Genomic DNA, 22,438 nt, shown 5'->3' with positions numbered 1-22,438 from the left:
GCCTTCCACTTAAACTAGTCCTGAAGGTCCAGGGCAAAGAAATTCATTTGACCACTCCTAAAGATAATAAGCCTCTGGATCCCAGTCACCCGCAGTCCTTTCTTTCTCAGCAGCCCCACCTCTCCACTTCCTCTTGATCCTTTTGTGAGACTGTCCTGGTTCTAGGAGGCTCCCCTAAAGTGCGTTGCAACTGAAGACGACCGGAGGAATCGTGCACCTTGGAGTTTGCCAGTTGCCAGTCGCAGGGGTTGATTTCACGGCCAAAATTTGGCACCCAGAAAAGGGGATCCTGCGTCTTTAAACAGCTGTGAGCCAGTATGTGTAAATGTGCTGGCTAATCCAGTGACTAATTCAGTATATCATAAAGCAGCAGTGAGCTGGCTGCCAAGCCGGGGCTGGCTCCCAACTGGAGTTGTGTGTGAGGCTCAGAGAATCCTCAGTTCCCGCTCGAATGCTGCCACACTGCCACCCCTGGAGCAGGCCCTGCCATCTCTCTGTCCCCGCGGCTGGGTCAGCGCTTGCCTTGTTTCCGGTTCTGCCTCCCGCCCACCTCCTCTCTGGCCTCCCCTCTCCCCCCACTCCGTTCCTTGCCCAGTTCTTTTACTCATCCGAGGGTGTTGCCCATTGCCGAGCTCATCTTGAGTCAGGCTGAGGGGCCAATCAGAATGGCTCTGGGGGATTCCAGGGGACAGAACTCATGGTTCATCTTGGGAAAGAAGTATTCCAAGAAGATCTCTTTTCGTCACGGCGTTGTCATTGCACCTTGCTGGTTCATGCCTGGCGACCCTGCTCTGGTGTTTGTGTGCCTGGAAACCCTGTTCTAGCTGGCCTTTTTTGTCCCCCGCCGTCACCCTCAGGGGTTGGGAAAGAATCTTCCAGAACCGGGAAAGGGCTGGGTCTCTGTCAGGAGCCTTCTTTCCCCTGAAAACCTGATACACGTAAATATGAAATGGCTCGTGTCACTTTAAGTGAGTGCAGGGGCAGTCTTTTCTGGAAACATCTTTGGGTTTAGGGGAATTTGCCTCAGGGATTTTGCTTATTTCCTGGAGTCTATTGGCACCGTCTCTTTGTTCTCAATCAGTGATCCCTGCGGCACCACACGGCAGATGTGTGTGGTGGGCAGCGGACCTCGCCTCGCCTCGTCCACGGGATCCTGGTGAGCCTAGTGTATCTGTGCATTTCATGAGGATTTGCAGGTGCTGCCGTACATAGTTGTTTGTGCACTTAGATCTGCATGCTTGTGAAACTCTGAGAGTTGGGACCAGGTCTCTCTCTCGGTCACCAAGACATCCCCATTGCTTGTCCCCTAGCAGTGCATCAATAGCTTTTCTACCTAAAAATTAATATTTTGATTGAAGTGTAACTCACATGCCATAAACCCCACCATTTCAAAGCACACAGCTCAGCGGTTTTTAGGACATAACCAGAGTTGGGCAGCTGTCACCACTCTCTAATTCCAGAACATTTTTTCTTCACCCCCCTGCCCATGAGCAGTGAGTAGGCTTTCTTGAAGAAATGGAAGCTGGTCAAACAGGAGCTGTGAGGAGGTGGACTCGTGCTTCTTGATGAGCAACCCCACTACTGAGCCTTCTTCCCCCTGCCCTGAGCTGCTGTCTGGAGAGCTCGGTGTCTCGCCCACCTCTGAGCAGCTCTCTCACTCCCTCCTCCATCACCACTCAAGCTGCAGCTTTCCTCCGCGGGCTGACGCGGGGAGCTGCCCTGTGCGCATCTGGGCATTGCTCACGGGTCCTCTTGCCAGCTGCCTGCAGACGGTTCAGTCCCCGGAGCTTGGGGGCTGTGGCGGCTGAAGTTTCCTAATGGCTTCCTGATGAGACAGAGCCATTTATTAGCGGCGGATGAGAGCTGCACATCCCGCCGTCTCTCCCGTGCCCACCTGACACGGGCAGATGGAGGACGGCTTCTGCTCCCTCCCTTGTTTGCATTGATCACTCTTGCTCTGCTCTCCAGCCATTGGCCTGTCATGCCCATTGATCGGGAGGCTGGGTCGGCCTGGCGACTTACCGGCCTCCTGGGCTTGCTGCTGGAAGAAGCATCCGATGCCGTGGGCTCTGGTCCAGTGTGGGCGAGACTCTAGGGCAGCTGTGGGATTGGGAGGCTGCTGAAGTTTCCGGCTGTTCGGGCCATTATGAGAGGCCCATCTGAAGGGGAAGGGGAGAAAATCTGTGGGGACTAACAGACATCGCAGCCAGGTGGCTGTGTCCTAGATGCCTTAGTTCCCAGAACTCCAAAAGCATTCATCTTTCAGACGAGAGCTGGTTGAATGGCTCCAGGCTGTGGCCTTTTGGGTTAGACATATGACCTCATTAATTGGAAGCATGGGTTTCAACCTAGAGGCCTGTGTCCTCAATTTTGGGTTCTGGCTTTGTCAGTGGGATTCGTTATATCCCCTCCACCATATCCCTGGGCCTCAGTTACTGAATTTGGAATACCATCCAGAATGGATTGGAAAGATTGTGGAACCTTCAGATGATTTGTTGGTGGTTTATTCTCCTTTCAGTGCTTTTTCGACAAATGCCAGTGCGTTCCTGAGATGATCTGCTGCATCACTGTTTCTGGACTGATAAGAATAACATCCTCAAATTTCAGAGCTGCTGTACGTGGCGGGGTCTTGCAATTGACGTTGCGTGTTGATGATTGCTTTTTGATCCCCCTATCCATCTTCTATAGCTGAGTCTGACCATTGTCATTGAAAACTTACGATCTGCAGTGGGAACAGCTAGCATCGTAAGGCCATAAACCTCCCAGTCCTGTTTACTAGGACTTTGGATGAGATTTTCCTCTGTGGTTCCTAAGAACCTAGAGAGGAGCAGTGCCTATAGAGAATGATGACCCCGTGCTTTGTGGTGGTGAAGATATGGGGAAGAGGGTCAACCTCCCACCCCAGTCCCCTGCTCTCAGTAAAACAGCAGTGGTGTAGGAGAAACAAAAATACTGGGTGGGGAGTCAAGAGATCTAGAATTAGTGACCCTGTGACCTAAGGCAAGCTGATGTCACCTTCCTGAGCTCGACTTTCCTCATCAGTAAAAGAAATGGTTTGAGCTGGGTGATGTCCAAAGTCCCTTCTAATTCAGGGTCTCAGGACTCATGTAGGTCCCTGGCCTGTGACAGATCTTGGCTCCTCCTCTCCACCCGGCAGCCTACTCTTCATTCATTTTATAATTACTCTGGGTGGCCAGGAAGGAGAGTGTCCCACCAAGGAGCTGTTGCGGTTTTATAGCAAATCCTGTTAATTCTTCTGCTCTGCTGTTTGGCCACGGGCGAGGTTTCCTACTTCATGCCAGCATGGTGAGGGCAGGAGAGACGTGGAGACAGGGACAAGTGTGACAGCAGTCAGGTGCACAGAGTGATACTTACTGCTCCGGGCTATAAAAAAAGCCAAAGCTGAAGAGGTAGAGGGGCCCAAATTGTAGATCAGGCAGGTCTAAACAAGCCTTGGAGCAGGCTCTGATGATAGGTGTAGCAGTGTTAGGAAGCCTGCAAAAATGCCTTGGAAATGCATCTCTCTGCATCCTAAGTACCTCCTTAGCAGTTCAGGAAACTTGAGCAGGGACTCTGAAATTATGACCTAAATCCCATGAAGGAACAGGAGGATTGCTGACTCCTCACTTAGGATCTATGTTTGGATTTACTGAACTGATTGGGGGCTTTATTCCATGAGTTGCTGAACCCACAGGCCCCGATGGTGCAAACACCAGATGACCCAAGGAGCGGCCAAGCCATCGTGCTGTCATCTTTAAAGACTCCAATGGGCCAAGTGAAGGTCTCCCTCACGCACTTGCCAAACATGCTGTGGGTGGGAAGTTTTGCGTCTTCTCTGATGTCAGGCCTGGCTCCAGGGTGGGAATGTGTGTCTCCCCGCCTCCCCCCGTCCTTACCACGTGGTTCCCACGTGGCTCTCTTGTATTACACAGGGATGACTCAGCAGGGCCCTCGCGGAAGAAGGCAGTGTTTAGCTTGTGGGGAGCAGAGGAAGGGGGAGCAGACGTCAGGGAAGGAGAGTTGGAATGAGGCACTGGGTCAGGTGGACCCTGCACCCCTAGAGATCCTCGCCGTTTGGTGAATTTTTGGTGGTCTAGTGATTCATTCTGGGTTTCAGTCTCCACCATCTGGTTAGACTGAAAAATGTGCAGTTTCTGATAACTTAGGAATGTTCACTTGGTGGCTTAGTTTATGCTATCTCCATTATCCTGGTAATTCAAGTTTATTAGACCACTGTACAGATGGTGTGCACCCCGGGCATCTTGGCTCAGGCAGTTTTGAAGTCAAGGAAGAGAGAGTGTGTGTGTAAGAATATCAGTCCATCCCTTTTTACCATTCATTGTTTGCATCGGCCCAGCAATGCCCAGCATTAGCCTGTACTGTGCTGCTCAGGTGTTTAAAGTGGGAAACATTTAAGTGCCTCTAGGTCCCTCCCAGGGCTATTCTCAGTGAATCATTTAGAGCTATTTCCATGAAAAGGAGGACAAGGGTCTCATTCAGGTGCCTTTCCACCTACTTAAGGGATGGTTTGCCAAGGAGGGAGAAGAGAAATCATCCACCAGAACATGCACGCCTGAGTGAAAAGGCCAAGTTAGGCCCACAGGGCATCTCTGGAGGAAGCCCTGGATTTCTGGCCTTTGGGAGACTCCGGCTTTGTGCTGGCGATTCCTGAAGCTCTCAGGTTGGCCTGGACCCACCGGGGCACAGTTACTGACTGTGTGCGTTGGTTGCTTGTGAAGGCTTACTAGACCCCTGGAAGGCGTGAAGGAGGGTGGGCTGCTGCTGCACTGCCTGTCCCTCCCCACCCCAGACTCTGTTCATTTTCAGTTTAGTGTCTATGACAGGCTTACCTGCCCACTGCTGGCCCTTTTTAGAAAGTCTCTAAGAGGATGAAGAATAGGAGTAACACAGTTAGGAAGGACCGAAACGAGCCCCCCCAATTCATGTTCGAGCCCAATTGACATTTCCAGAAAATGGAGTAGCTGTCCCAGGGGCTGAAGCAGAGAGCGTCATTAGACAGGAAGGACACCTATCTGTGATGCTCAGTGCTTGGTCTCTTTAGCGCCAAATAAGTGAGGGAGGGAACTTCCCTTTTAGACTGCCCCTGACCATGTGTCGTTAGCAAACATCAGAGACCATAGCTTTGGTCTCTCTCTCTGCAGGCTTGGCTTTGACCTTGGCATTCCCACCTTCCTGGGATCTCTGTAAAGGGAGACCTTAATTGCTTTGGTTCAGGCCAAGCAGCAGTTGCATTTCTGCCCTTTTCAGCCCTGGCTGTGTTTCCGTAGTAGGCAAGTAAACTTCTTCACTTGGCTAAAGAGATCCTTTAGGCTAAGAAGGAACTATGTGAGCTAAAAAAGAAGCCTGTTCCTAAGCAGGCAGCATTCTTGGTGACCTCATCTTCCTCCCAGCTTGAGTCCAGTTGGAGCTGTGCATACAGGGCAGACTTCCAGTTCCTCCTGTCTGGGACTCACAGTGGCAGATATAAATAGACCAAGACTTTGTCTGTAGCCATTGTTCTCTAACTGCCCATTGTTTCTGGAAGCAAAGCATTTAAGCACTGCTGTGGCTGTAGCTTGCTGCTCTCTCCCCCTCTTTCTCCCTTTCCCACTCCCTCTGTCTCTCATTGTGCAGAGGTCTGAATCCCAGCCCAGGCCATTTCCATCAGCTCGCTTTGCATGTGTCCAGTGCTTAGGGAGAAATGTGAATGGAGGAGTGAGTGACTCCACAACAGACAGACCAACTGAATACTGTAGCCTCAAACTTTGATTCCAGCAAAGCTTTGTCTCTTTCCATGGTGTATTTGTGGTCAGGATGAAGATACGTGGATCTAGTGATCCAGTGATGGTAGAGTCAGGGGGATTTGTAACTGGTTGAGTAACTACCCAAAGGGTCTTGATGACTAACCCTTCAACTCAGCCTCTGAATAATGCATGAGCTCTAGCGTCACGTCATCTACATCGAAAGTTGCAGATGGTGCGAAGTTGAGAGGGTTTGTGGACAAGTTGAGGGTGGATTCGTGATATAAAAAATATCTCCACACCTGGCAGAAAGGGTCACAAGAAGCTGAAGTTTCGTAGAGGTGAATGTCAGTGATAATCTTATTGCTCCCATTTCGTTCTGAGAAACATGGCATCCACTCCATGACGCCCTTGACGAACCTGGCGTCCTGGGTTTCTCCTGGGCTCAGAGGGGGACGGTGGTGGCAGGAAATATCTTAAGCCAGGCCATCACGAATGGGTGGAGGAACCAAGGATTTTTAAAACCGAGCCAGAAGTGATGACAAAGGGGAGGGGTGAAGCATTTGCCAAGCTGAAATAGGAAGAAAGATGAGCTTTATACTGTATGGCTGCAACCAGCAGACTCAGCCAATGGTGAGAAGGCGTAAGAAGGCCGGTTTTCATTTGCTGTGAAGGACCGTTTTCTAAAAATGCTTGCCGTTTATAAGTGAAAGTGAGTCACTCAAAGAGCAGGGAGCAACCAAATATCTCAAGTGAGGCGTTGTGCTAAAAGGTCTTTCTGGAGCAGTGTGGTGGGCTGTGCCGCAGGCCCTGCCCTAACTGATTATACTTATTAGCAAATATTCCTTTGTTGACTTGGACGCCTGGGACAGGCTGTGTGTGCTGGGCTGCAGTGCCTGTGGTTGGCACGTTCAGAGTATTTGTCTCTTGTCCTGGGAAAATGGACTTTATATATTCTCATTTTTCGTCGTGCTTTCCCTCGGTGGAAAACAGACAGTCGCACTGTGTGAATGTGTACGGGTATGTTTTTTCCTTCTCTCTCCAGATTTATTTATTAAAAGGAAAACACATCTGCATAAAAAAGCTTTAGAATGCGGGAAGAATGTCCACTTTGTTTTTCTTTCTGCTGCACCAAGACGTGGGGTTTCAGCTTCCTCCAAGAGGTTTTTGAAGACTGGCTTTCATCTCCAACAAGGCTTTTTTTCCCATTGGAAAAACGGTCCTCTTCTGGTCTAAAAATGTATTTCTTTAATGCCTAAATAAATAAGAAAGTGGAGAGAAATTTCCCTTTCAAAATTTATGGAAAAATGTTGCTTTCTGAGCATCATTAATTGGGACTAAGTCCCTGGCTCTCTCCACCCGGTTCCACTCTGCCTTCTTGTCCTTTATTCTGGTTTTAGATTTTCCAGGCTTCACTCTCTCCTCTTTTCCCCTCCTCTCGCTCCTCTGCCGCCCTTCCTTCGCCCATCTTCGCTGCCAGCTCTTCCCCTTTCTTCTTGCCCGGCCCTTGCCCTCCTCCCTGTCTGCTGCCTGGGTGGGCACCGTCCCCCTTCCCCCAGGTCTCCTTTCCCCTCTTCCTTCTGCTCTTCCCTGGCTAGGACTGAGCAACTGAGAGCTGCCTGGAAGAGGCCTGCCTCTGTGTTTGTTTCCTGCGTGGGAGGGAGAGTCAGGCCTTGAGAAAACAGTTCAAAAGTGCAGAAAAACGGTACCTCTTCCAGCCTAAATAAACGGGCTTGACTCCGTTTGTTTGCCCAGATTTTTCCTCTGCCCATGGAGAAAACTCCTCATCCTCCCCCTTGCCCAGCACCGTCTTTCTCGTCATTTTCAGGAGCGCCACCCCTCACCCCGATCGTGTGACCGGCGGGTCTTGTGCCCAGAGGGAGATGTGGCCCCTTGGGGTGGGACGGGCTAAGGGGCTACCGGGACCGTGTGCTGCCATCCTTATCTGTGGTGTGTCTCAGGGACTAAGCTTGACACTTCAACAGAAAGAGGTTTTTTTCCATCAGGACAAAGCTGGAGAAAAGGAAAGCAAATATTCTTGGGCCTCCCTTGCTTTTTAATTCTGCTGATAGGTGCAAGGAAACAAGCGGAGTTCCGTGTCCGACGATCTGGGTCGAGTCTTGGTTCTATCATTTTACTGCCTTGATCATTTTGACCAAATCACTTAACTGGCCTCAGTGTGCCTCAGTTTCCTCACCTGTAGGCTGGTGATACTACTGAACTTGGTCCTGTTCAAGACAGTCTGAGACTAGGTGAGGAAACTTGCTCTACAAGGTAAAATTCTGTTTGGGTTTCGGTAATGGCAATTTTAGGTGGTAAGCCAGTGACATGAAAGTAAATTATCCCATTAACCAGTGTCTCCAGGGTCTGGGAGGATGGGGCCACCAAAGACCGATCTGTAAACCAGGGGTCATGGGCGCTGGGGTAATAGCAAGATGGAGATGTCAGATGTTGTCCCCTTCCTTCTCTGGGGGGGTTATCCTGGGTCATGTTGCTACCAAAGGTCTTAGGACCCTGTGATAAGTATTTCTGCTAAAGGAGGGCAGGAGTTTGCTCTCACTTAGCAGTGTAAGGAGTGGGAAGAGCCAGGAGGAAGCACTATGGCCGTTTGCCAAGGCTTGGGTTGAAAGGACCCAATTCATACTTTTCAGTAATATGGACAACATGGCTGTGTGTTTTCCATGATAAAGAAATCACACTGTTCTGGGACATTTAAGGACTTGCAAATATGTCATGTGGTGGGAGTGTAGCGGAGTACTCTATTCAAGAAATGATTTGAAACATGCAACTCGCTTTGTAAATGGCTTAAAATGATCGTTTGGGAGCTCTGAATTATTCTTTAAAGCACACCATCGAGGTGGTCCTTTTTTGCCGCAATCCTAATCGCAAAGCATTCTTTTAAAATGTGAGAGAGTCATTAAGTTAAGAGCACACAAATGACTAGGGTAGAGTGCAGTTTGGGTTCTGGCAAATTCCAAACATACAGAAAATAACTCTGAGCACAGAATTACATTTTCATTTTGTGCCACATCAACTCTAAGATAGCACTCTTAGGAAGTTTTTAAAGCCAGAAGCCTTCTTAAATCCATTGGATTCATGTAGCTGTGAGATGTTGTCATGCCAAACATATTTTAGATGATTATTCCACAAAGGAAAAAAAATATTTCCCCCTTACCAGGTAGAATAGGTAAATAATTAGCTTGTTTGTTCTGTGAAAGCAAAGAACCAACTTGAGGGAATGTCAGTTTCCGTTTGCATCTGGGATTCTGATTTTTGCATTCATTTCTCCCATTTTCTCAGTTGCTTAGCTGTACCTGGGTAAATGATCAAATTCCTTCTCTTTGTTATCTCTGTAATCATTGGGAAATATAAAAAATATATTTATATATATTTATTCTTTACATTTTGCAAGGCGCTTTTCAGTTCAGTTTGAGTCATTGACGGTTGAGCATCTACTATGTATTAAGTGTAGGCATTTTCACACGTTTCATTTAATGATCACTATGAGGCAGGTAGAGCATCCTATAGAATGAAAACCTGCTCCCATCTCAGGTAATTTTGAAGCCCCTCTCGTGCATCACTTAGCTGGGCTGCTAGAGAAGATACATGTTTAGAAGTTATTCCAAGAGGGCACACAGTCAAATACTTCCTCTTTTAGGCCATTTGCCCAATGCTTAAGGTGGGAGATTTGAATTCTTTTAAGGAAAGAGCGAGAACATTTAGCTCCAGGACCCGGAGGGGAGTTCTGTTTTCTGGCTGGGATCCTAGAACGGAAGAGCCTCTTCTGGGCTTCCCTGAACACCTGGAGTTGATTTGGGGTTTGCTCTGGCTTCGAAACATTCGTGGCGGAGGGGGAGGGTGGAAGGGAGGTAGGATAGCAAGAACTCCAGCGATTAAAAATAGCTTTTGCATGTCAGGTGCCTGAACGAATTTGGGAGCATGCCTGCAATCCCTTTTGTCTGGCAGGTCTGAACTCGGCGCTGCCGAATTACAACTGCTTTCATTTGTTTTTCCTGCTCCCCTACCATGTAATGGTCAAGGGCTCATTGGAACCATGTGTGAGGCGGGTGAGTCACCGCGTCCTCAGGACCTCAGTGGTAAGAATGTGTTAAAGCTCCTTCTGGGGGATGGGGCAGGGGTTGGCTGAAGGGGAGCTGGGAGAAGACTGAGGTCACTTCCTACAGATGTTAGATGCACTCAGCTCCCCGGCTGGCTTCCTCCTCCTCGGGCCAGGCGCCCCCCCACGAGGCCGGCTCCTCTGGAGTGTGGAACTCGCTTCACTTCGGGGAGGACCGTCTCTCCTCCGAGGACAGCCCCCCTCCGGGACGAGGCAGCCACCTCGGAGTTGACACGATGGACCCAAGCAGTGTGCATTCCCTTAGCGGCCCTGCGCCCCCATCTGCCAGGTCCCCGGGGCTGTAATTTGAGATGGGCTTGCATTTTAGGTCAGCCAGGCCACCAGAGGGTGACTTGGAGATATTCTGTGCAGCTTCTTTCTCCCTTCTTTGGAGTGGTTTTTATTGACTAGTGACTTCAAGGGAGCTTGGGATATGAAGAGCAGGACAGAATCCCAGGATGTTTCCCTGGCTGAGAAGGCTCTGTGTCGGGTCTCAGAATGCCCCACTGTTGGGATGAAGATGGCCTGGGAGGGGGGATGGCCCAGAAGGGACCCTGGAGCCGTTTCCTGCTGAGCTCCTCCTGGAGCCTGGGACTCTGCTTGTCTCTCGTTGCTCATCGCTGGGTTTCTGAGAACTGATCCGAGGGTTTGAGGAAGGAAGCTAATTTCCCTCCGTTGCATTAATGTAGGCAAGAGGCTTTATGGTTCTAGTGAGCCCTGTCTGCTGGGAGTTCTAGTGCCTGTTTCAGGATTCAGAATCAGGGCTGTACCCTCACAAGCCACATTCACCTCTAGTTCCGTTCTATCCTTGCATGAACAAGGGAAGGCAGTAGACACTGTCCTTGAGATTCTTTTTGCATCCTTCTGTGATCATTATCATCCTTACTGAGTAAATTCTCTTAGGGGCCTATAACAATTTTCTTGGGAGAATCAATTCAAGATTCAGAGTTGTCCATCCCTTGGATTGTAACATTTCTTTCTATTAGTTTGGCCTGAAGGAATAAAAGCACCTTTTCTCCTCCACGGGAACTTGTTCTAGGTGGTCTGGCAATGGCCTTAGCTCTCAAAGTGCCCTTTTGTTGCTCATCAGGAGCATTCGCAGCCTTTTTGTGCCCCTTCCTCTTCACAGTTATTAGTTCATGGATGTACTCACAGTTAGGAAGATTGAATGTTGCAGCTTTCTCTCGTAGGAAGTGGGAGTCAAAGGGACTGGTTTCCCATCCTCATCTGAAATGCTCTGTCTTCTCTGTCCAACTTCATCACTTCCCAGATCCATGATAAGAGTCTTTCATGTCATTTAAAAGACATTCTGTGATTCAAGTGGGCCAACAAATGAAATGTAGACCTGGAAGGTAATACCATGGAAAGTGACTTTCTCCTTGAGTTTATCGGCCTTGGCAAGCTTTTATCCTTCTTTACCTCAAAAATATCTTTCTGATAATAAAATATTTGTGGATGAAATGACATGTTTTCTGAGATTAACTTTATACCTTTTTAGTGGAGAAGGGGGGAGATGGAAAAAACTTCTAACGTTGATAAAGTATGAATGGGAGTTTATTATATTACTCTCTCTACTTGTATGTGTGTTTTGAAATTGCCATTATGAAAAATTAAAAACCTTGCAAGGGATGGGGGACATTCCATTGTAACTAATCTCTTTTGGAAATTACATTATGTGACTTACCCAGTGTGATTACATTAATGGCAAATCTGAGATCAGAAACAGCTGTAGTTTGACTGACAAGCCCAGCAAGCCTGGCATATTTCCCATTATGCATATATATATATGTATATGTATATATGTATATGTATATATTTTTTTCCTTCTACTCAGAATCCTGTTTTTCCACTTAGGACACTTGTGCTCCATATAAATTAGAAGGTTACTTCTTGGTTTCCTTTAAGAAATATTATTTCTTTATCCTTTATGTAATGAATTTACCTTATATTATTTGCACAGTTACCCCATCAGGATGACTCAAGGGTGAACACAGATAGACAAGGAAGCCAGGTTGTCATTTAGCCTGTGTTGCTTTGCATGGAAGGAAGGAAAGAAGGATTGAGGGAGGGAGGGAGGGAGAAAGGGAGGCTCTACCCTTAGTTGCAAGAAAGGAAAAACTTACTATAGATTCCGTAAAATGTCTTTTCTTTGTATCTTTCGGGGGCTAGTTATAGGAAACTCTGGATTTTTTGAATCCAAGAAGAGTTTTGTTTAAGTTTTTAGTTAGTTCTTCCTAACTTCTCTAATTCTCAAGTCAATGAAGAAATAAAAGTCCCATTTCCCATCTTTGAGCTCTGAAAATTTTAGTACTATCGAGTCTCCTGTTTGGATCTTCCTGTTTGCCGAACAGTGGAACAGAGTGAAAAGACCCTGGAGTAGGAGTTGGAAGTCTGGCTTCCGGCCCTACTTGGGCCTCCTGAGCCCTCTAACCGTAGCAACTTGTTGATGCCTGTGGGCCTTGCTTTTCCTCGCTTGTAAAATGGGGATTGTATCATACTTCTCCAGGTTTCTCAGCAGATATTGTGGAATAGTATATGTGAAAGTCTTGGCAAACTGTAAAGCCATTTTCAGATGTAGGGTATATTATTCATTCTCAGAGTTTTTATCATGCTGCTGTTGATTCAGTGCCCAACATGCATGGCTGGTACCATCTCCATTATCCTCTGCTATGAAGAGTAGAACGCGTCCTTCGGATTTCTTGTCCATGTCTACATCTGTCACCACCTCTCCCTTACTTCCCAGGTGCTCTGGTATTTTCCTAGTCATTTATTTGAGAGCAGTGAGAGAAGAAACTCATGAGGTCACTTGGTTCATGTCTTGAACTTCCCACTGAGCAGAAGCCACGTCAAGCCTGGAGTTCAGTGTAATGTCATTGATATGAACTATTTGGCTTCAAAGAATGAACGGTGTGAAAAGCCACATGAAATGGAAACTGAACATTTCAACTTTGAGTTATATGTAAATGAATCGACACCCTTGTTTTATGTTTCACTTGTAACGTCCATGAGGTGGTCAAAGCTTTTGTTCAGGGCTAGGCCACAATGAAAAATGAGCAGATGTTTCCCTGCATTCAGAATGCACAGGCTCACTTGGCCTCCGCTGATTCAAGGAAAGCTACCTGCTCACTTCTGCTGACATACTGTACTGTGCAGTCCTGGGGAAGATAGAATTTGGGGTGGTTATTGATTCATTGACTTTCCCCTCAGAAACCTAGGGGTTAGTTCTTAAAAATTTTAACTCAGACTTAGGATCCTGAAAAAATAATCAGTGGGTAAGAAATGTAATAGAATTGTAATAATATATTTATGTTTTCAGTTTCTAATGCATTTTGCTCAGAGCCTCCACTGCATTGGTGTAGGATTTCTCCAGGTCAGGTTCTCAGCATTTTCAGACAAATATGGTATTTGAATTGAAAATACTGTAATGCTTGTCACACAAGCAATTTCAGCATTTTTCCACAAAAGATTTACAATTAGTTAATTTCTGTGGAGGTATTGATTGATTTCTAGATCCTGTTCCTAAAATTAGAAATACTTGGTACTTAATGCCAAAGTTTTATTATAGGTAATGAGGCAAAGTCTGGGAGGAATAACTGAGCAACAGTGAGCTTTGGCTAAACCCTGGTAGATTCCCCACCTGGATGATATCATGATTGTTATTGATCAGTATAATTAACAGAATTACTCCAGTCATTAGCAAATAAAAAGGAGGGTATTTTTGCATTAGCATAGTACATGATGACAGTTTAGTGTCTTACGTTGATATCCATTTTGAAAGTGACTGTTCATCCTCATTTAAGTGCAATGCCAAGGCCTCCTGAAAAGACAGTCCTGGCCAATTGTGTAGTCACAGATAGAGGAGTTTTGATTTTCAGTTTTCACTCAAATTCTTCACTTTGCAAATGTGGGTAAAGCTCTGTCTTTCCCCTCTGAATCCTTTGAGTTCAAAGGCCATGATAATTCCTTCTACTGAGCTCATTAAGCCCAAATGCGGGCCTCTTATGTGTGCCTGGGCAGCTTTCACCAGCTGGGCTGTGAGCTCTTTTTTGAGAGCCCCAGCACATCCAGAGTCCAGCAGCCAGAGGGTCATGGCTAGGCACAGCCCACGCAGCCTCTGTGTAGCTGCGGCTGTCAGTATGTGGACTGGGCTTTGGAGATGCCATTGAGGTGGACAGGCAAAAGGAATTCCAGCTGCTTTCGTTGGAGAAAACCGTGTGGAGAACTGTCAGCCCAGCAGCACTGCCCAGATCATCAGCGTATGTAAGAAGCAGACTCAGGGAAGCCTTCCCATTGCCCTGGCATCACACTGCCCAGACTTGCATGTCTAGCAGAACCTTGGGGCCTCCTGGCTTGTCTTTTCCCTTGGTTCTATTTTGCAACAGAACCACTGCTTGTCCATTTGGCCTGGCTGTATTTTCCATGTATTGTCCTGGCCAACTTCTGCCATCAGTAAAGTCCTTTTCATTGAACCATAAATCGAATGGAGGGAAGAAGTACACAAAACAAAGCCCACGCAGTTCAAGTTCATGAACGTGTGTTGGATGGGAGTGAAGGGAGGAAAGGTGATTCAGATTTGGAAATATTTAATTCCGTTAACATTGGTTGATGGATTCATGTGTTTAGACATGTGCCAGGGGCTGCGGATGTTGCATGGTCCCTTCCCCCAGAAGCACTACTCTTTGGTGAATTCAAGAGTACCTTTCTCTATGGTAAAACTGACTTCTACTCTAAGGGAAGCGTTTCTGGACCTGGTGCTTAGCTGTGCTTGGTGTAGAGTGGTAGAGTGGGCAGGAAGGGGGGGCACTGATGTGTTTCCCTGTGACTCATGGGATGGTTACTCTTTTGTTTGAAGGGCTGGGTATTAGGTAATCATTCTATCCCCCCCTCCACCACCCCCCACTTTTTTTTCCCTCTAACAATGTGGGATTTTCCATCATTTTGTCAACCTTCCTGGAGTCATGTTGATTTTTCCACTAGGATTTTTGGGCATGTCCCAGGGCAACCCCAACTCACCACTCCCTAGAACTTGAGAGTATCCATTCAGTGCCTGGGCCTGGGAGAGCAACCCCAGTGAACCCTCCTTTTCTTCCAGGACAGAGCCTCAGTTCTCATCCATGTCCTGACAGCTCTGCTGAAAGCCAGCAGGAGGCAAAGGGGGTCCTGCCCTGCCCTTCTTTCTTAAAATCTAATACTTTCCTTCATTTTGACATTCAGAGGCACTATACTTGCTCTTTTTTTTTTTTTTTCCCAGAGATCACCGATTGCCATCGTGTCCCTAAAATGTTTCCATGTTGTTCAGCCAATAATTCATTGTGTATGTCTTGGGAATTTTTTTTAAGTAGCAAGCATTTAGAAATGGCTTGCTGAGGAACTTCTGCAGTAGCTGCTCCTGGAACTCAGCCATTTCATAACTCAGTTTCATAATGATACTCTGAAGATTCAGGCTGAGGAAGGTGGCTGACTGGAAAGCCCTGGATTTAAGGGTGTCACTGCCAAAAGATCACACAGGTGGGCTAGTAGGAGTTCTCAGCGCATATCTTTGCTTCTCAGGGTTTTTTTTTGTGTGGGATTCTTGTGCCTGAGGTGAATTCAGATATTTCAGTTTAGCCACATGGATGTGCCTTTGGTATGAAGGAGGTGTGGAATTTCAGGAGGGACTGGATATAGCAGAGATAAAGATGCATGGGGTAGAGCAAAATGATGAAATATTTGCAAATATGAAGATTATTTACCACCTATGTATGCAACCAATGAGATTGTGTAGATTTTACCATCTGTACACCCTGCAGTTCTGTCCACTTAAATGATCTTCACTGCACCTTCCTATTCAAAAGCTACCATCATCTCTCATCAGGGCTAATATTAATAAAATAACTTGCTAATGAGTCTTCTTACATCTATTCATACTCACCTTCTAAACCACGTTGTAGAACAGGTCAGGTGATCTTCTTAAAACAAAAGCATGCAAGTCATTCCTGTTCAAAAATCTCTCAATGACCTATTTTACTTAAAATAAATTCTTTAACATGCTCCCTGCTTACCTCTTTGTCTTCATCTCAAACACCTGTTTCCCGTGGCCACTCTGCTCCTGTGCATTGTTCTTTTTGATATGTAACCATATTAATTTTTCTCCCATCCTATGACCTTCATTTACTGCGTTTGTCTAGGATAGTGGTCTTCTCACATAAACATACATCAAAATCGCCTAGATTCTGCATTAAAACAGAGATTGCTGGGCCCATCCCTATTATACTGATTCAGGAGGTCTGGGATGGGGCCTGAGGATTTACACTTCTAACAATTTCCAGATAATCCTGGTGCACCTGGTCCATGGACCACACTTCAAGAACCACTGGTCTAGAGCTTTCTTTCCTTCCTAAACGCTGCTGCCTCCTCCAGACCTGGGGGCAACATCTCTCTCTTCCTAAGGGAGGTCCTTACTGACTCCTCTAGGACTTGCAGGATTTCCTATTGTCTGTTAACTTTGCATCTTGAACTTCTACTCTGAAGCCCTTATTGATGCTGTATTTAAATAGTTAACCCTGTAAGTGATTATTTAATGACAGTATCTGCTCCAAGAGTCAGTTATATCTCCATGAAGGTAGGGTCCTTTCTGTCTAGTTCACTGCTATTTCTCAATTGCTTGCACAAAGCAAGTGCTAAATATTGATATTTCATTTTCATAGGGAATTGGAAGTACCTTGTTATGCTAACACTCTTGGAGAGTACTTACAGATTAGGAGGGGCTATGGGTAAACTAATAGAGCTGTAAAGAAAGAATAGACATATTTTGTTTGGCAGGGATATAGGCCCTCTAGACAAGAGTCAGGCTGTTTGGTTGTTTTTTTTTTTTTCCTCAAGGAATCTAACACACTGTGGAAGGCCTCCCAAATTTTATGGGCTCGGGTGAGGACTTTAGCACTGTTGTTTTCCAGCTTGCCTTCTTCTTCAGCCCATCCATGCTCTATTGTGTTTTATGGGTGACTTATCACCTATTTAATTTTTGTTCATATTTACTATTTTTTTTTCTTACAGATATGGAATGTGCAGATGTCCCACTATTAACTCCAAGCAGCAAAGAAATGATGTCTCAAGCATTGAAAGCTACTTTCAGTGGTTTCACTAAAGAGCAGCAACGACTGGGAATTCCAAAAGGTATGCTTCTGTACTAGGTAAGAGAAGCTGTGGCCAGACCCTTGGGGAAAGGACAGTTTTCTCACCTGTGGTGTTAGGTAGACCTTATGACTGGTCACACTTATTGAAACTGCATGGTTGTAGATGTCTGTGAGGACAATCATAGACATGTGTGCTCATGCTTCCCCATCTCCTTGGCTCATGAGTACCACATTGGTCTTGGGGCAGTGGTTCCCAAATTTATGTGCACATTAGAAGCACTTTAGGATCTTTTTTAAAACAAAAACCCACAGCTCAGGCCATATCCCAGACCCAAGTCAATCTCTGGTGGCATCAGTCATTCTCTGAAGCTCCTCAAGTGATTCCAGAGTTCAGGCAGGGGTAGGAAACACTCTGGACCACCACTGGATGAACTCACTTGGAATTAGTTGAGTGACCTGCACTTTTTTGGAGTTTACTAATATTCTTTTTTTATTCCGCATACTTGGTTGAAATGTGTTTATACGTGGGTGTTCTTATCTGCAAGGTCTTATTTGGGAACATAAGGCAACTGGGATTGTTAGGAAGGAGAAATTACTGGAGAACACTTAAAGCCTTCACCAAAGAATGTTTCATGAACAATCTGAGAATAGAAAGACCACTTTTCTATTGAGTAGGAATCATATTACCTGTAGATCAGGCAGTCTGCTTAGATGAGAGACTTCCAGCCCAGCCAGTCCCAAGCCTTAGAATGGGTTCACCAGGTATGTATACATGTTTTCCCATGTATACTATTTTCTACAAACCTTAGTTGGCAGCAATACCAGTCATCCTTTTAGGCCCACAAGGAAGAATAATGTAAAATTTGAACACTGAATTTTCCAATATCTCATACAGTAGTCTGTGTGCTAGAAGTGGGTAACATTTGGGGGAGGTATGATATGGTCACCACCACCCGCCACCATCCCAAGCTCTTTAAGTTCCACAGGTTGCCATAACCATGTCAAATCCGTGGTCATGTAGGGAGATGCTATGTCGTCTGCTCTACAGTGTTACTCAAAACAGGGTCTGTGATTGGCATATGCTTTGCAGGGTTTCTGGTCTAGTACAGGCACCTACCAATATTCTTATTATTAAGTATCGTCTGAATGACTTACTATTACTAATTGCTATGATTATTACTAAACATAATTGGGTAAGATAATGATAATTAAGAATAATGGTCCCAAGTACATTATGATAGTCAACAGCAAGGAGAGGCAGATGCGCTCTCCAGAACACGCTCTGTTTGTTCCTAGTGCTATTAAAGAAGCCATTTATACCCGTGGTCCAGGACTTTAAAAGAATATGTAACTCTAATGGAAATAAGGTGGTGGGAGTAGAGATTCATGGGTATCTTTCCCTGAATGGAGGGTAGAGAAGACTCATGTTTCTTTTTGGTTGACTGTAGTGGTCTCTTAGCTGGCAGGATAGAGAATGTGGGGATGTTGACTGTGGAGAAGAGGGCCATGGAAGATGCTCAAGGACTTGTGTTGCTGACTGGTGCTTCCTGACTCTAAACATAGGATGGCCTCCTCAGTGAAGCCCTGAGGTTCAAGTGTGATTAAGAGCTTGACATGCTAGATCTTCATTTATCTCTTTGCTTAGATCCTCGGCAGTGGACAGAAACCCACGTTCGGGACTGGGTGATGTGGGCTGTGAACGAGTTCAGCCTGAAGGGGGTAGACTTCCAGAAGTTCTGTATGAACGGCGCAGCACTCTGCGCCCTGGGTAAAGACCGCTTTCTTGAGCTGGCCCCAGACTTCGTTGGGGACATCTTATGGGAACATCTAGAGATCCTGCAGAAAGGTAAATAAATGTGTGGAGATGGGGTAGGGCGGGGCTGCATGGTTGGCCACAGGAGTGGGTGGGTAGGGCAGCGTAGCCAGTGGTGGGACGGAGAGGACATCATCTGTGGGTGCCCTGTCACACCGTAAATGACCTAAGAGGAGTGCACAGCACAGCACAGTGCCTGGCCAACAGCAAGGGCTCAATAAATCTTAGCTGCTGCTCCTTCTTTGTGTTGGCTTACATTTTGATTTTACATCTTTGGGAAGATTGTACACCAAAGCTTGTAAGTTTGTTAGTATACGAAGTTCTGGTCTCTGTTCTTATTTCAGACGCATACACTATTTGAGTAAGAAGTGCCCGCAGCTGACTCTAAGATAGCTTTTTTTTTTTTTTTAACATATCTTAAGGTATGCTCCGTTGATTTGGCAACATAATACCTGGCCACATCCACAAGAAGGCTTAGCTGCTCAGGACTCGTTAATCAAACTGGCTTCTTGGCCTGGTAATTGGGTTGGAGCTGCAGTAGCACAGTATACCTCTTACATCTGGTGCAGAAACTGTGGGGTTATGTCGGGACGCTGTGTTGCAACCTTGTAATGACATGGCCGCCCCCTACCACCCTCCTCCAACCTTTTTGGACCAAGTGACTCATGTACCACAGTCCTGGCTGAGTATAGAAACAGCAGCGGGCGGCAAACTTGGGCGTTTTTGCGCTTATTTTTCTGAATTTCTTCTTAAAATAAATTGCAGTTACCAGCAGTCAGCAGTGCCCTCCAGCTGACTGTAAGCCTAGAAGCCGGCTGCCCTCTCTAACCCAGGCCCACCCTTTCCCTGTGGTCACCAGCCCCGACCCTTGGCCCAGATGCGGGGGGGGGAAGGGAGCAAGGCTCAGGATTAGCACTTTTATTCCATATAATGCCTTCCTTTGTGGAAGAATATTTTCCACTCTGCAAGGCTCCAGAGAGATCCGAATTTGGGTTTCTCTGCATACAGAAGTGTTATCTTTATTTCCCCTTTCCAGCTTCCATGGAAAAATAAATAAATAAACAGAGCAAAGAAATTGGGTGCCTCCTTAGGGGGACAGCTCAGGCTCCAGGTCCCTGCACTTACACCCACTCGTGTGTGTTGACACGAGCGAGCTGTTTATTGGGGGAAAAGGCAGGGCAGGCTCCTGACATATCTGACTGAATCGTTGACTTGGAAACACAACAGCAGATTCCCCCAGACTGAGTAACCCAGATGCATGCTGCTAGTATAATATTTCCCTATTTACCAAAACGTAGAGGCCAGGTGTTGTAGAGGGTTTAAAGCTGCCTCTCCTCATAGTTGAAATTACTATGAAAGAGAGTGTTTCCTGGTTTCCAGAGTGCTTTCAAATACATTTTCTCTTTTGTTCCCCCAATCAACACTGTGAAATAGGAAGGAGGGCAAGTATTATTATTGTCTGCATCTGTAAAATGAGGCTCTGGTTAGGTGATTGCCTCAAAGTCACTCATTTCCTCAAACCGGCTTCTTTTTCAATTTAACTTCCTGTCCTATGTTTAATCATATGGCCTCTTGGGCAGACTCCGTGCCTCTAAGACAGGTTTGGCCCACCTTTCTGCAAAGAGATCATTTACGAGACTTACACTTGGTATGTTGGAGAACCAAAGTCGTTTTCATCCCAGCCAGTTTTCTATTGAAAGAGGCCACAAGAATCACCTCTTTCTGGATCCTGGATGAGCTGAGCAAGATATTTGTACTGAGGCTCCAGCGTTTGTTGTGCAATTAAACAAAGCAGTGGAACACCCAGAGAACATAGCTGCTTGGGGTGGGGTGGAAGGCCAAAGGTATGGGGGCTGTTTTGATCTGATAAGCCTTGAAAGCAGAGTTTAATCATTTTATCTTGACTGGAAACTGTTTTTCTGTGCAGGCACAAACTTGTTGGCCCTGCAATCTCTGCTCTCAACAAGTTATCAAATACCTGAGGAAAACCCAAACGAGCACTCTTTATGGCCGTTCTCCTAGTGAAATACAATCAGGGTACATCTAGCAAGAATAGAGCCTCACTGTCCAATTCCAGGCCCACTGGAGAACCCCCAGCTCACCAGAGCTCCATGGAGAGCCTGTCCTTAGATCTCCTCTGTTCCCATTCCATTCTCATTCCTAGGGAAGCTGGGGTCTGGACAGCACTTTGGTTACATGGCTCTTCTCTCCCTGACAATGGACCCAGTCATGTGTCATCAGGTGGGGTCCCCTGACCAGTGTCCTGCTTCTCATCTGGGCCTGAGCTGGAAATCTGAGGGCAATTGAAAAATCATAAAACAAAAACCAGACATCTGTTAGAAGAAATGGAGGGTATAAAATCTACCTGCCTAGCAACCCATTTCTGTGGTGTTTTGGGATTGATGGGTCTGAGGGTTGGGGGCTGCACTTGGCCACCTCTGGAGCCTTCTTTAAACCTTTGGTTCTGATAGGGCACCCAGATTCCACAGAGAGGTATCAAGAGTCAGGGCTGAAAAACTTTCCAACCTTTAGAGATCACTCACTGACTCTTGTCTAGATATTAGATCTCATTTGGCAGCTACCAAAACCATAAATGTAGCCATACTTTTGTGATCTCATCCCTAAACCAGGACCCAGAGTAGACCCAGACTCCAACCTCAGTTAAAGAACATGCAGATTTCTTAGAAGGCAGCTGAGGTCACTGCAGCCCTCATCTCCAGATTACTTGTGAGTTGACCACTTTGTTCTCTTTCCTGTCTGCTCCAGAGGATGTGAAGCCATATCAAGTTAATGGAGTCAACCCTACCTACCCAGAATCTCGCTATACCTCGGATTACTTCATTAGTAAGTTCATCTTCCACTCCACTTCCCTCACCTTGCTCATGATAATGGGAACCCTGGAAGAGACCCCATTCTAGCTGACCTTGGGCTCCTTCATGGTCATTCTTAATAGATGGACTCTTCATTGTTGATTTTGTTAGTTTCCCACAAGGGTTTCAAGCTGTGTGTTTTACTAACCTGCCAGATTGCTCCACTTTAGCCCTCTTCTGCATGAAAATCCTATATTATCTCTGCCGCAGAGAGGTACCTTGACCTTGGCCCTCATTCTTTCCTTTTGACTCAAGAAGATGGCAGCAGTTCCTCTAACATCCTTCCCTAAGACTGGCATGCAGCATCCAATTCCTTCTGTATATCACAGGGGAGGCCAGAGAGAAAGAATTAGTGTAGAGCTATTCTCATCTGATGCCCTTGCTTTCCAAGGAATCTTTATAAAAAGTTTGTTTCCATTGTTATTTTACTTTATTATAGTACTTGATCCACCACCACCAACACCAATATTAACTACTATGGATTAAGAGCTTATTATATGCCAGAAATAGTACTAGGTATATATACTGTCATTTGAGCATCATCACAGTGTTGTGAGGAAGTCCGCAAACATAATTGTTTTATAGATGAGAAAATTAAGGCCGAAAGGGGAAGTAACTTGCCATGGGCCATAGCTATTACATAGTGGGGCAGGGTTAATTAATCACTCCAGACCATTCTGACCTAAATGATTTCCTTTTCTTCTTGAAGGTAAGCAGCTTGTCCCCCAAGCTACTTGTTTGGATGCAAACTTCCCTCCAGTGACAAACCCGCTCTATTTCCA

General features: G+C 46.2%; 1 protein-coding gene across 6 annotated transcripts in view; it reads left to right on the top strand.

Annotated features, from left to right (window-relative positions):
- ETS1 (ETS proto-oncogene 1, transcription factor) overlaps positions 1–22,438 on the top strand; it is a 128,992-nt gene that overhangs the window by 79,851 nt on the left and 26,703 nt on the right. For 5 of the 6 annotated variants that reach the window (XM_004453812.5, XM_058289373.2, XM_071212419.1 and 2 more), the window contains 3 exons: positions 16,894–17,013; positions 18,619–18,819; positions 21,553–21,630. In XM_004453812.5, the coding sequence (XP_004453869.1) occupies positions 16,894–17,013; positions 18,619–18,819; positions 21,553–21,630 (399 nt within the window). Of the gene's footprint in view, positions 1–9,574; positions 9,839–16,893; positions 17,014–18,618; positions 18,820–21,552; positions 21,631–22,438 lie in introns of those variants that run through there. The other variant, XM_058289372.2, reaches the window with a different exon arrangement.

This window comes from Dasypus novemcinctus, chromosome 27 (assembly GCF_030445035.2).
Source record: "Dasypus novemcinctus isolate mDasNov1 chromosome 27, mDasNov1.1.hap2, whole genome shotgun sequence".
Lineage (NCBI taxonomy): Eukaryota > Metazoa > Chordata > Mammalia > Cingulata > Dasypodidae > Dasypus > Dasypus novemcinctus.
Note: the sequence above shows the minus strand (reverse complement) of the source record. Positions and strands in the feature narration are given on the sequence as shown.